The sequence below is a fragment of the Aquarana catesbeiana genome, linkage group LG03 (genome assembly GCF_042186555.1).
Source record: "Aquarana catesbeiana isolate 2022-GZ linkage group LG03, ASM4218655v1, whole genome shotgun sequence".
Lineage (NCBI taxonomy): Eukaryota > Metazoa > Chordata > Amphibia > Anura > Ranidae > Aquarana > Aquarana catesbeiana.
In genome coordinates, this window is record NC_133326.1 from 698,589,658 (window position 1) to 698,604,924 (window position 15,267).

Consider the following 15,267-nt stretch of genomic DNA (forward strand, 5'->3'; position numbering starts at 1 on the left):
ATACACCACTAGACAACTTATGTGAACTGTATTTTACTGCTAGCCATACTTAAATTTCCTTTTGCTATGCTTCTGAACATTGCAGTGCTAATGTTTGGATCTTAAGGGACAATCTCATAATTTATATCGGCGACCAAACATCCATATTATCCGATATATCAGCAGGAGATTATACCTTCTATATATGCACTTAGATTGTTAACTATTCAGCCTCATTACAGTGATATTTTTATGGAGTAAACTCTCTTGTTCAGCTACTGTTTTTTCTTGTAGACCATAGGTAAAAAGCACTAAGATTAGCCTTTACACCTTCCAGTTTAACCCACTTTCTAAAGATGCTTAAATCCTTATATGTCTGATCAGCTGTGAATTTAAAAAAAGCTTGCAATAGTAATATCTATATTAGCAACATTTTTGCATTGCTCTTATTATGACCCTCTTGACCTCTTGGTTCCTCAAGCTGTAGATAAGGGGATTCAGCATTGGGGTGACTACTGAATAGATCACAGATGCCACTTTGTCTTGCTTCTCAAGAACCTGAGTGTCTGGGCGTAGGTATATGAAGAATACAGTAATAAAGAAGATGGAGACACATGTGAGGTGGGATGAGCATGTGCTGAAGGCTTTCCGCCGTCCTTCTGCAGACTTCATTCGTAATATTGAGGAAACAATGAGAGTGTAGGAGACCAGGACTGCTATCAAGGAATACAGTCCCAAAGTACTTACGAAGAACAATGTTAAAGCCTCGCAAAAAAAAGGGTCGGAGCAAGACAATTTCAGTAACGGGGGGATCTCACAATAGAAATGGTCTATGAGATTAGACCTACAGTATTGGAGACTAAAGACACAGCTGGTCTGGGCCAATGATTGCAATAAACCAACAGAGAAACACAAGAGGACCATAGAAAAACATTTATCCTTTGTCATTACTGAGACATAGTGAAGAGGGTGGCAGATTGCTACGTATCGGTCGTATGACATGCCTGACAGAAGCAGAACTTCAATATTTGCCAAAGCAGCATAAAAATAAATCTGCAGGACACAACCAATAAATGGGATTGACTTTTTGAGCGAAATGAGGTCAGCCAACATTTTAGGTGTTATAGTTGAGGAGTAAATGAGGTCCACTAAGGAGAGATAACTCAGAAAGTAATACATCGGAGTGTGAAGACTGGAGAAGGCACGGACAAGGCCCATCATTCCGACATTGCCTATTAGTGTCACCATGTATATAATCAGGAACATTGCGAATAGGAATGGGGCAAGTCTCTTATTATCTGTTAGTCCAGTCAACTCAAAAATGGTTACTTGTGTTCTGTTGCTGCTCATTGAGTTCTTTGTCTGTAATGGTGAACAAATATATTGGGGTTTCATATATTTAAATAAAAAAAAAAGAATTAATATTAAATACTGTATAATAAAAGTGTCACTATAACTTACCTGTCACACTTCAGCGCTGGACTTCTTCTGTCCATGGATGCTTCCAGGTATTGCCTGGAGTGGCAGGAGGTCTTTCAAAAACTGCTTGATCATTAAGCCTAATACCTGTCAGTGCACTCAAGCTCTCAATCAGTCTGCTGCAGTTACTATGGTCCAGTCTACTACTGTCCAGTCCACCGCGGTCCAACCTACTACTCTGCCAGTCCAGCTAACATTACAGTTCCGCAGCTAGCCTTATTATCAGAATAACAAATGCCATCTTCACGCAGCCAGTTTTTTTTGGCTCTCCAGACACCTCTGCCCCTCTGCATCCTTAATAACTTGTTGAGTGATCCGGGGGTCCAAACTTCCATGGGAGGTCCTTGGTTCCACCTCAGCCAAGTCTTCTCCTTCATACTAGCATCTTCCTCCACCTTTATGCTACTTAGTGGATCATTTGGCTTATAGGGGTTTCTTTAATCAGTATGGAAGTTATTTTGAACTGCAGCCTCAGCATTTCCTTAATCATCACTCAAAGGTAACATATGCGTCTATCTTATGGCTGGAAATGACTTGCCTCTCCATTCTTATGCCGCGTACACATGAGCGGACTTTACGGCAGACTTTATGACGGACTTTCCGAATGAACGGACTTGCCTACACACAATCCACCAAAGTCCGTCGAATTCGTACGTGATGACGTACGACCGGACTAAAACAAGGAAGTTCATAGCCAGTAGCCAATAGCTGCCCTAGCGTGGCTTTTTGTCCGTCGAACTAGCATTAAGACGACCGTTTTTTTCGACCGGACTCGAGTTCGACGGATAGATTTAAAACATGTTTCAAATCTTAGTCCGCCCAACTTTTGAGAAAACAAAGTCCGCTGGAGCCCACACACGATCGAATTGTCCGACAAAATCCCGTCCGCCGGGCAAAGTCTGCCGTAAAGTCCGCTCGTGTGTACGCGGCATTAGACAAGAATGATTCTTTGCTTTACAATTTCACAGTTTCAGGCCACAATTGTAGTGTATATTTGACAAACCAGGGAGTGATTCCCCACTTCTAGTTCACTAGAAGCTTTATGCCAAGGAAGTAAAGTATGCCTTTGGGTCAATATGCCATACAGTTTCAAACTCTGCTGGCCAAAGTGGTCTGTAACAATGAGGCCCTAACAGCTCCTTTTGACGGGAATTGTCTGATCAGGTCCCACCTTTCTGGATGACTTGTTTGCCCTTGCTGACCACTTTGACATCAGGTTCCAGAAACAAACCAAGGAAAATAACCACCAGTACCACTTCTACCCTACTTTTAGACCATCTGTCCCTAAGGACTCTGACATTCCCCAACAAGTATGCTCTTCAGTGGAACTAATGAGAATCCAAAACTAGACCCAAGGACTTTGCATGTATTGTTGAGAAAAGAGGGATTTCCTTAAGCAATGCCCCCAAGCCCAGGAAACTCTTGGGTCCAGTCTGTCTTAGAGGGGGCCTACTGACCAAACCTTTTTGACCTCTGCCATCTCTCCCACTTTGACTGTCTATTTCCATGACAAGAATCAGTGTATTCCTGTTTTTTGTTTTTTATCCTTTATTTTTACCTGGTGATCCTGCCAGAAACACACTTCCTGTCCTACAGTGACAACGCTCACTCCATTATATTTTTAGAGAAAGCCATGTTTATCACACTAGGTTGCTCTACTGATTTGGATTACAAGCAGTCTTCCTTTCTTGTTCTCCGTTATATGGGATGGAGGGATTAGTAGGTTAAAGAAGGAAGATAACATTGTTTGCACTACAAGGACATGACATTTCTGGAAGGATCAACCTGTAATTTTCTGCTCTTGCTAAAAATGCTCTTAACCTGAAAATAGAAAACTAACACAGCCACTTCATCAAGAGACTGGTAAGATACGATCTGTTCGATTTTTGTTCTTGGGTCTAGACATACTTTCATAAATCATAAGAAATAAAAAGTCAGGCGCTACTAAACAACTTCAGCTTCTCAAAACAAATAAAATATAATGAACAATATAATAAACATAAGTCCATAAAGTCCATTTGTACTCGCTCTATTTCCAGTGCATCCTTCCTGAGGACTGGTGCCCAGAACTGGACAGCATACTCCAGGTGCGGCCAGACCAGAGTCTTGTAGAGTGGGAGAATTATCGTTTTATCTCTGGAATTGATCCCCTTTTATATTGCATGCAAATATTCTGTTTGCTTTGTTACAAGCAGCTTGGCATTGCATGCCATTGCTGAGCCTATCATCTACTAGGCCCCCCAGCGCTGAAAGCTGAAAATTGGCCTGGGCAAGAAGGGGGTGAAAGTGCCCACCCGGCATTGAAGTGGAACGTACCTATTGGGATGCTCCAGCCCTGGATCGGCCTCCCTAGCACTTCCCCCTCTACCCTTCCTGACTGTCACCCATCTACTCTTTTCTAGTGCCTGCACCTCTTTGTCTCCACCTGCCTCTGTATTACAGGCTATGCAAATTCACACCAACAGTATTCCTGTACTTACAACCTTTTTTTGTATCCATTTGCTAACAAATGATTTATCTCAAAAATCATTTTTTACATGTATACATTGTATTTTCTGTTCAGTCATTTTTGATATGCAGCACAAAATGGGGAATTATATAATGAGAGGAAGACACTTCAATAATCAGATTTACACAAAGCAGCCGAGCAGCAGGAGACCTCTGCATCAGGTTGTTTGGACATATTAGAACCTTCTGCTGTGAGTCTCTCAGTCTAGGAGGAGGTTGAAGCATTCAAGGCTGGCTTTGGCTGCTGATTCCATACCCCAACAAAATGCAGGGGCCCCAGGGAGACATGGACCTGAATCGGAAGCAAAACCACTCCAAAGGTCCCCCAAGCACACCCCTCATAAAAGAATAGAGTCCCCTCAAAAGCCAGGGCCCTTAGTCAGTAGGCAAGAGGCTATTTAGAGGACATTAGGGCAGTATAGAGGTTGCCCACTATTAACTTCTCCTTTTGAAAATGCTGCTATCACCTGTAACAACAGGAAGGAAGAAGACAGCCAAAGCATTTGGCGGCCAAAAATCCCCTTTTGTCAGGGCTTGAACCATGTAGCAACAAGGCATCCATTGGATTCAAAGGCGCCTGGATATACAAAGACTCAAAGTTGCCTGGAGCATGATCCCCTCCCCTTGGAGACTGGGCCGCAGGGCAGTATTCCAAAATGATAACGAACCCAAACACAACTCTAAGATGACCACTGCCTTGCTAAAGAAGCTGAGGGTAAATGTGATGGACTGGCCAAGCATGTCTCCAGACCTAAACCATATTGAGTTGGGGCTTCCTCAAACGGAAGGCGGAGGAGCGCAAGCTCTCTAACATCCACCAGCTCCGTATTATCGTCAAGGAGGAGTGGAAGAGGACTCCAGTGGCAACCTGTGAAGCTCTGGTGAACTCCATGCCCAAGAGGGTTAAGGCAGTGCTGGAAAATAATGGTGGCCACACAAAATATTGACACTTTGGGCCCAAATTGGACATTTTCACTTAGGGGTGTACTCACTTGTTTCCAGCAGTTTAGACATTAATGTCTGTTTGTTGAGTTATTTTGAGGGGACAGAAAATTTACACTGTTATACAAGCTGTACACTCACTACTTTACATTGTAGCAAAGTGTCATTTCTTCAGTGTTGTCACATGAAAATATAGAATAAAATATTTACAAAAATGTGAGAGGTGTACTCACTTTTGTAAGATACTGTAATGCCGCGTACACACGGTCGGACTTTTCAGCTACAAAAGTCCGACAGCCCGTCCGACAGACTTTCGACAGACTTTCGACTGACTTTTGGCGGACTTTCAACGGACTTTCTAACGACCGGACTTGCTTACACACGATCACACCAAAGTCCGACGGATTCATACGTGATGACGTACACCGGACTAAAATAAGGAAGTTCATAGCCAGTAGCCAATAGCTGCCCTAGCGTCGGTTTTTGTCCGTCGGACTAGCACACAGACGAGCGGATTTCTGGGTCCGACGGAGTTATGACGTAAAGATTTGAAGCATGTTCCAATTCTAAAGTCCCTCAGATTTGCGACTGGAAAAATCCGCTGAAGGTCCGGTGAAGCCCACACACGATTGGATTGTTCGCTGGATTTGGTCCGTCGGCGTCTGTCAGACAAGTCCGGTCGAAAGTACGCGACATAAGTCTCTGACGGGAGAAAGAATTGATATGAAATGTTGCCTGTTTCTATTGCTGAGTGATTGGGTATTAATGCTGCCTAAAGACTGTATAATATGTCATTTTTATTTTGTTCATAGTTCCATTTTAAAGTTTGTTAAAGAAAATTATTTATTTTTTTATCTCAAATGTATTATTTATTTTATGCCTTCATTTCAGAGTAAATTTGGGCATTTAATACATTTGGACATTTAACTGCTTGAATTAATAAAAAAAAAAAAAAATAATAAAAATAAATGAAAGGAGGTTGTTGTAAAAATGTTTGTCTGGAAGTGTATATTTATGTCTACTGTGTGTAGATGTTTGCCTGGAATTCAGGTTAATGGCTGCATTGACTCTCAATGTGTATCCTGTATTAGTGGATTGCTGCATTAAAGACATTTTTTTTTGTCATTACCTTGAACATCCTTTAAGCTGTTGTGAGCCATGTAGTGATTTTTCTCATCGGCATACACAAGGGTCTGTGCACCTCCACAAATGCATTATTGTTATATAAGATTCCGTTTCCCGAGAGCCTAACTCTCTACTGCTCCAAGCAAATCAGTATTTGTTCTAAATAAGGAGCAAGCCAGTTACCTGATGTTACTTATTTGTCTTATTTTGTTTAAATTGTTTGCAAATTGTGCAACGCAGTGAGCTACAGAAATTCACCCTTTTGTGTGAGTGTCAATATAATACACTTTTTTTAAGGAATACAGATGAGTATAAGGAATTAAGGAATTTGATGTGAGATTTTTTTTTTCTTATCCACTTCAATACCAGGTGGGCACTTTCACCCTCTTCTTGCCCAGGCCAATTTTCAGCTTTCAGCGCTGTCACACTTTGAACGACAATTACTCAGTCATGCAACAAAATACATTTTATATACTTTTTTTTTAGACAAATAGAGCTTTCCTTTCGTGGTATTTAATCACCACTGTTTTTTTTTTTGTTTTTGTTTTTTTTTTTTACTATATAAATGAAAAAATACAGAACATTTTTAGGCCTCATGCACACGGACGTTTTTACAGCCGCTTTTTTGAGCGTTTTTTGAAGCTTAAAAAGGCCTGTCTATGTTAGTCTATGGCTTCATGCCCACCTAGGCGTTTTTGAGCTGCAAATGGCATAGGCGTTTTTAAGCTGTAAAAAAAAACCCAGGACCAGTGGGTTATGAGAGATGTTTTTCAGCTGTAAAAGCGCTTTAACGCTGATAAACACTCAAAAACGTCACTCACCAATGTTTTTTAACGTTTTTGATCCATTGAAAAAAAAAAAAAAAAAATTTTGAAAAAAAAAAAAAAACGCTAACGCGGAAAGACGCTAAAAAACGCTATTGCAAAAACATTGAAAAAAGCTGAAAAAAGTTTTAAAAAATCACTGCAAACATACTGGCGTTTTCATAACATTATTTTGACATCCTGTGTGCATGAGGCCTTAAAATAACATGTTTTTTTTTTTTTTTGCTTCTGTTATAAAATTTTGCAAATAAATAATCTTTTTTTATAAATTTAGGCTAAAATATATTCTGGTACATTTCTTTGGTAAAAATAACCCAAATCAGTGTCTATTATTTACTGTGTAAAAGTTAAAGAGTCCACAAACTATGGTATACCTATATATACGGTATTTGAATATTCATAAATGATGTACTGACGGACCTAATTTCTTGAGGCCCTAAAATGCCAGAACAGTACAAATATCACCCAAATGACCCTTTTTGGAAAGTAGACAGTCCAAGGTATTTAGTAAGAGGCATGGCGAGTTTTTCGAAAATGTACCTTTTTTTGGGAAAATAAAGAAATTTAATTTTTCCACAATGTTTTTACATACTCTCACCAGTGCAGTACAGTGTCATCGTATGACTGGTGTGGTGATGATCAGGGACACTGACTGGTGATATGTGAAAAAAAAAAAAACTTTTTTTTTACTATTTTTTATTTTATTTTACTATTGTTTTTTTTACATACTGTGGCCAGAGCAGTACAGTGTCACAAAAGTGACGCTGTACTGCTCTGGGGGAGGTGGGCAAGATTTATTTTTCTTCTTTTCTTCACCATGATTGCTTATGATGATCTGATCACTGTTACAGGCAATCATTTTATGAATGGTCTCCATTCATATGTCACTGTGTACTATTGTGACAGCTGTGATCGCCACAGCTATCACATGTTAGAGGTCCGTGATGATTGGCTCCTGTGACCAATCACAGAGATCACAATAGTACACAATGAATGGCTATGAATGAAAGCCATTGTGTACTATTGACAACTATAAATATGTGGTCATGGACTTTGTTTGGACAGATAGAAGAGAAACTGAGTATTATAAAAACAACTTTATTATGTACCATTAAATATCTATTACACAACATGAAAATTTGCTCTCCACATATGGATATACAACACGCAAAGATTCCGATTACAGTTCACATGTGGACTCAACGTGTTTCGGGAATCCTTCTTCAGAAGCACTTGTGGCAGAATCAGTGCACTGGAACCCACTCCTAATCTTTAACCACTTGCTGCCTGTCCACTGTCAAATGACAGAAGAGCGGTGCAGCTCTCGTTCTGGGACAATGTCACATAACGTCACCCCAGATCGGCCACTCTCGCGTGCCTGCGCAGCGCGCTGATCATGGCCACGCCGTGTTCGTAGGACACTGCGTGACCCCATGGCTCTTTAACCATGTGATCGGCTGTACCTAATCACAGCCAGTCACTGATTGAGTGTGTGGCGAGGAGAGCTGATCAGCGGCATCTCCACGCAGGGAGACCAGGGCAAGTCATCAGGGCACTGATCATCAGTGCCCTGATTACAGTAAAGCCCCAGCAGTGCCCATCAGTGACACCAATCAGTGCCCATTGGGGATGCCAGTCAGTGTTGCCTTTCAGTGCCCATCAGTGCCTGCTCATCAGTGCTGCCCATCAATGCCCATCAGTGCCCATCAGTGCTGCCCATCAGTGCCACCAATCAGTGCCCATCATTGCTGCCCATCAGTGGCGCCTATCCGTGCCTATCTGTGCCGCCTATCAGTGCCCACCAGTGCCGCCCATCAGTGCCCATCAGTGCTGCACATCAGTGCCGCCAATCAGTGCCCATCATTGCTGCCCATCAGTGGCGCCTATCCGTGCCGCCTAGCAGTGCCCACCAGTGCTGCCCATCAGTGCTGCCCATCAGTGCCACCAATCAGTGCCCATCATTGCCGCACATCAGTGATGCCTATCCGTGCCGCCTATCAGTGCACACCAGTGCCGCCTATCAGTGCCCATCAGTGCCACATATTAGTGCCCACCAGTGCTACCTATTAATATAATATAGTTTACTGACAGAAACTAAAAGAAATTTTTTTTCTTTTTCAATATTTTCGGTCTTTTTTCTTTTTTTTTGTAAAAATTAAATAACCCAGCAGTGATTAAATACCACCAAAAGAAAACTCTGTTTGTGTGAACAAAATGATAACAAAATTGGTTTGGGTATAGTGTTGCATGACCGCACAATTGTCATTCAAAATGCGAACAGCGCTGAAAGCTAAAAATTGCCTGGGCAGGTAGGAGGTGAAAGTGCCCGGTAGGCAAGTAGTTAATAGAGTAATGACAGCCAGTAGGGTAGACTGGAATTCATAGCATGTGTATTTTGCCCACAGAGGGGCAAATGAGTCATTTAGGGTACATTAAGTAAACAGCGAATGGTCTTGTACACATAATCCTAAAATAAAAGGACCAGCTTCCCAATGAAGAACCATCCAGACCCAATGTGAGTAAGTCACCATAAAGACAGCATGGTAGTCAAAGTAGCACATATATTCCAAAGAGGGAGCTCTTGATGAGTGTCTTAGAAACAGGCTGGAGTCGTTTGTTTTTAAGATACTTATCAAGAGAGCCCCCCCCGGAATATATGCCCCTTGACTACTTTGACTATCATGCTGTCTTTATGGTGACTTACTTAAAACAACTTTAAGGTAATAAAAAAAAAACTTTACAATAGCAGTGCCCCCCAGGCCCCTCCCTAACACTTACCTGAGTCCTTTATTGATCCAGTGCTGTGCCTGGCTGCGGGTCTTCTCTCCCTGTTTCAAAGGCTTTGCTGATAGTAACGGGAGGCACTGGCTCCTGCTGCTGTCAGTCAAATCCTGTGAGGAGGAATCGGGGGGGGGGGGGCCACACTGTGTGTGTCTATGGTCGGACACAGCCTGGCTTGAGATTGAGCCCACATTAGAGCCCTCCCCCCCCCCCGTAGCAAGTAGCTTTCTTTTAGGGCACTCAGAAGGGAGAGGGAGTCAAGAGCAGCAGTGAGGGACCCCAGAAGAGGAGGTTCAGGGCTGCTTTGTGCAAAACCAGAACAAGTGAGTATAACATGTTTATTATTTTAAATAAAAGTGAGCCATTACAATCACTTTAATACACATACTCAAATAAAAAGATTTCCAAAAGGAGGAACATTTCTAGTCAGGGTTAAGTTGCTCTTTAAGGTTAAAGACTACATGAACTCAAAAAGATGAAGTGAAGATTTGCCTTGTTATGAGGAAATTATTAAAATCTAAATTGCACAAAAGCAGATGGAGCACAACTACTTATCATGGGTCCCCACAGCAAAATGTTGATGTTGCCCCCCTCTCTGTCCAGGACAGTAGTGTAACTGATCCTAACATAAGTATTCCCAAATCAAGAACAGGTAGCAGGAGAGCTCCCAGCATAGTCAGAACACAACTAAGGACCAGTGCTGAGGATAGAATTTGCCAGGAAAAAGCAACAGTGCAGGGAATTAACTTTTAACCCCAAAATTTAGCTACCTACGGCTTCACTTCCTTATTCCCTTACCGAGGATGGCGGTGGCAGCAGCCGAGAGCCGAAGGACGGATCAGCTTCAGCTGCCGACACCGCGGGCTCCCTGGACAGGTAAGTGTCCATATATTAAAAGTCAGCAGCTGCAGTATTTGTAGCTGCTGGCTTTTAATATTTTTTTTTTCAGCAAACCTCTGCTTTAAAGTCTGCCAAGCCAGAAAAAGAGACCAAGTTGAAGGGGATGCTGTTGCACCACATGACCTGTCTGAGGACATTTGGAAAAGGTAAGTAAAAAAAAAATAACATGGGGTCCAGAGCTTAGTTTTAAAAAAATTTTCAGGAACTAGGGAGGTGTTAAATGTTTGTCTAAATCCTGCCACCTGGTTCAGTTCTCCTGGGCTTAGGCCTTAGGAGTAGTCATGTGGGCTTTCTCTCTCCCCTGGGCCCTAGGGGCTGGATGGTGTAGGAGTCATCTCTCTAGGTGGCTACCTAAAGATGTTAGCTTGCTGAAAGGAAAGTGACCAGTCTTGAGGAAGGTGTCTAGTTGAGGGAAAAGTTTACAGAAGAACCTTCTCAGCTCTCTTTTATTAGAAGTCTATGAACAAGATATCACTAGAATTTTGACCTCTAATTAGCCAGAGTCCTGACTGTTGTCCACTGTCCAGCCAGCAAATCCTGTGAGGACAGTGTTATTTGGAACAATGTATATAAGATCTGAGTTCGTGTTTGGCGGTGTGTTTCAGGTATCCTGTGTCACCTCACACTCCTTTTCATCTCTATATAGTCTGCACCAAATATTGTTCAAGCTGTAAACTGACTGGTGCCTGTTATTATATTCCTTGCTGGAAAAGAATCAACTCTGGGATGAATGTCCATGGGGCCTTATTTTAATGTAAATATGCTTGGAAAATTCCCAATGTGACCTGCATTGTCAGGTAATGGTCCTTAGCAGTGGTTACCACTGGCAAAATGAAAACATTAATTGGCCTTTACGTCTTCCATTTTTACTTATACTTAAATCCTCATGTGGTCTGCTTAGCCTTGCATTTCAATAGTAATATCTATATTAGCAGCATGCTTGCATTGCTTTTATAGTGACTTTCTTGACCTCTTGGTTCCTCAAGCTGTAGATAATGGGATTCAGCATTGGGGTGACTACTGAATAGATCACAGATGCCACCTTGTCTTTCTTCTCAAGAACCCGAGTATCTGGGCGTAGGTATATGAAGAATACGGTAGTAAAGAAGATGGAGACACACATGAGGTGGGACGAGCATGTGCTGAAGGCTTTCTGTCGTCCTTCTGCAGATTTCATTCGTAATATTGAGGAAACAATTAGCGTGTAGGAAACTAGGACTGTTATGAAGGAATACAGTCCCAAAGTACTTACAAAGAACAGTGTTAAAGCCTCACAAAAGAGAGTGTCGGAGCAAGACAATTTCAGTAACGGGGGGATCTCACAATAGAAATGGTCTATGAGATTAGACCTACAGTATTGGAGACTAAACACACAGCTGGTCTGGGCTAATGATTGCAATAAACCAACACAGGAAGGCAAGAGGACCAGAGAAAAGCATTTATCTTTTGTCATCACTGAGGCATAGTGAAGAGGGTGGCAGATTGCTACATATCGGTCATATGACATGTTTGAGAGAAGCAGAACTTCGATACTTGCCAGAGCAGCATAAAAGTAAATCTGGAGGACGCAACCAATAAACGAGATTGACTTTTGGAGCGAAATTAGATCAGCCAACATTTTAGGTGTTATAGTTGAGGAGTAGACGAGGTCCACCAAGGAGAGGTTGCTTAGGAAGTAGTACATCGGAGTGTGAAGACTGGAGAAGGCACGGACAAGACCCATCATTCCAACATTTCCTATTAGTGTCACCATGTATATAATCAGGAACAGTATGAATAGGAACGGGATAAGTCTCTTATTATCTGTTAATCCAGTCAACTCAAACATGGTTACTTGCGTTCTGTTGCTGCCCATTGAATTATTTTTCTTTTACAGGCAGTCCCCAGGTTACAAACAAGGTTCTGTAGGTTTGTTCTTAAGTTGATTTTGTATTTAAGTTGCAACAAGCACATTTTTTAGGTGTAACTCCAGCCATAATGTTTACATTTTTTGGATAGCATAAAGAAGGGTTAACAACCCCGTAACATTTGTTTTGCTGTCTGTGCTCCTTTGACCTCACTTTCTGTCCCTGCAACAATTGGATTTTGAAAATTGTGGGTTGTCTTGGAGACAAGGCTTGGTGATAAAACATCCGTGGAGGCACCTTTTTCCCATGATAACTCTTACAGGAGTGAATTTCCCTTCCTAGAGGTAGATTTCCTCTTACTTCCTGTTGTCTCCCTCCGTTTGAGTCGTATGTAAGTCAGATGTATGTAACTCGGGGACAGGGACTGCCTGTGTAGTAAAATAATATATTAGGGCTACAAATGTCAAAAGTTAAAAGAGAATCTACATTATATATTATATAATATAATAATACTTCAAAAATTCTAAAAAGAATTTGTACAGTACCACGCCACATCTATACAATTACCAACTGCCATAGCTCAATCTTGGCTAATTGTGTTGTTTTAGGTGCTTATTTTAGTTATACAGTCCAGAGTTTTAAAGTCCAAGAATTCACAAATCTGTTTATATCCGCCTGTCCATAGGGATGCATGGAGCTTCCGATCAGGTCCACCTGAAAAATGGACTGGAGGACTTGATCGGAAACCCTGTGTAAAAGGACCCTTAGAGAGCTTGATGAGAAGACTTCTTTGTATTTCAAATTTAAAAAAGTATCCATGATGTGGTGGATAGACAACTTATGCCCCGTACACACGATCGGACTTCCCGACAACAAAACCGTGGAATTTTGTTCGAAGGTTGTTGACTCCAACTTGTCTTGCATACACACGGTCACACAAATGTTGGCCAATAATTACGAACGTGGGAACGTAGTGACGAACAAGACGTACAACGAGCCAATAAAAAGGAAGTTCAATAGTCATGTGATATCTCCTTTAGGAACGTTAGTTTTACAAGACCGAGCGCTTCTTGGCTCGTACTTGATTCCCAGCATGGGTGAACTTTTGTGCGACAGACTTGTGTACACACGATCGGAAAGTGCGACAACAAAGTTTTGTTGGCGGAAAATTTGAGAACCTGCTAGCAAACATTTGCTGGCGGAAAGTCTGCCAACAAATGTTCGATGGAGCACACACACGGTCGGACTTCCTGCCAACAAGCTCACATCCAACATCTCCCGTCGGAAAGTCTAACCGCGTGTACGCGGCATTAGAGCACAGCGTTGAGTTATATTACTTTTTTTGTAATGCAGCGTAGGGAAGTGTTCTTTTGTACACTGTCTGTGAGGTTGTTTACATTCATGCCTGGTAGCTACCATAAAGTTCTTGTCACAAACAGATTCTTCCTGTTAAGAGATTGTTTCCTGCCCCTGCTTAAGGGTCAGGAAAACCCTCAAGGCTATATATATGGATGTCTTACAGGAACTGAAGGGAGAGAGTGGCCAGCCACATGCTCTGCAATCCAGGAGGTGCTGTAGGCTGACTGTGTCCTGTATCCATCCATTCATACATCCTTCCAGGCTGAAAATGGACAATAGGCAAATGTTACTGCACTGTGTAGCTCACTGTTTGTTATATTACTGTCACTTCTGTGTGGGAATCAGAGATAGCCGACAGAGGCTTCTCTGCTTCACTGAAACGTTCTATTTGCATACTGCAATATACTTGGGCTATCCTCAAGTGTATGAGAGTCAAGCTCATTTGATTATAATCAATCAAGTGACTGGTTTGTCTTGAAGTGTATATCTACCACTTCATTATTTACGTCTGGGGGGTTCCTATCTAGTATTAGCCTAGGGAACAGTAAACAGCTCAGGGTAGCAACATGATAGGCTTCCAATGAACATTTAGATAGGTAGAGGTCCGGTAGCATTGATAGCCTATTCTTCCTGTTCTTGGTTTGGTTGTATGTAATGCCATCACTTTATCGTTTTAAAGTTACACTAATCACCTGCTGGTATGTCTGCATATATCTACTCTATTCTGGGTGTATTAGTACTACTGCTGTCAGTTATTTTTGGGTGAGTTACTAGTTATTGTCCAAGAAAGGGATCATCTCTACATACGCTGGAGCCCTGTTCTAGGTGGAGGCACTGCTGCCAATGATATATTCATAGTCCACTCTTCCCTTAGCGAAGGCTCTGACTCACTTGGTTACCTGCAGGTTAGCTCCATAGCCTGTGTGGAGAGAGCAACTTCATATGACCCTCCTTAACAGGGCTACATTTGGGAAACCCCTATAACAGGGCTATTCATTTGGGAAAGATAAGGAAATAGTTAAACCCCCACCACTTTTTTTTTTTTTGCTCCCTGTGTCCCATTGTCAAAAATTGAATTTACTTTTCTAAATTAGAGACACAACAGGAAGGAAAGGCAATAACTCCAAAATTTTTATACACCACTTATTGATTCACTAGAATATGTGTCTTCATGTGTTTCCCCATTGGAAGATTCCCCCTCCAATTCTGAGCCAGTGATAGCTGAAAATGTTGTATTTTCCATCACTTTCAGTGATAATGGTCCCCAGGACCAAAAGAGAGGGGGAATTACTATGATAAGGAAATCTACAATGTAAAAAAGTACAGACTGACAAAAAGTCAGATCCTGCCAAAGGAAACCGGACTTTATAGGCCCAGTATAGGAAACCACACCAAATTATAAAACATATTAAATTTATTGTTGAACATTTTAAATATGGTTTTAAAAAAGATAGGCAAAATAGCCTCAAATGTTTCCACCACGTGTTAGTATAACATACTCTACAGAGGTACCGGAAGTCTAT

At 41.7% G+C, this 15,267-nt stretch overlaps 2 protein-coding genes across 2 annotated transcripts; both read right to left on the reverse strand.

Moving 5' to 3' along the window:
- Positions 1–402: 402 nt before the first annotated feature.
- Positions 403–1,329, reverse strand: LOC141134303 (olfactory receptor 5B12-like). The gene has a single exon (XM_073623878.1). It carries the CDS (start codon positions 1,327–1,329, stop codon positions 403–405), a length of 927 nt encoding a protein of 308 aa, XP_073479979.1.
- Positions 1,330–11,403: 10,074 nt separating this feature from the next.
- Positions 11,404–12,531, reverse strand: LOC141134850 (olfactory receptor 5M5-like). Its single transcript, XM_073624284.1, has one exon. It carries the CDS (start codon positions 12,391–12,393, stop codon positions 11,467–11,469), a length of 927 nt encoding a protein of 308 aa, XP_073480385.1. The 5' UTR covers positions 12,394–12,531; the 3' UTR covers positions 11,404–11,466.
- Between the last annotated feature and the right edge of the window lie 2,736 nt (positions 12,532–15,267).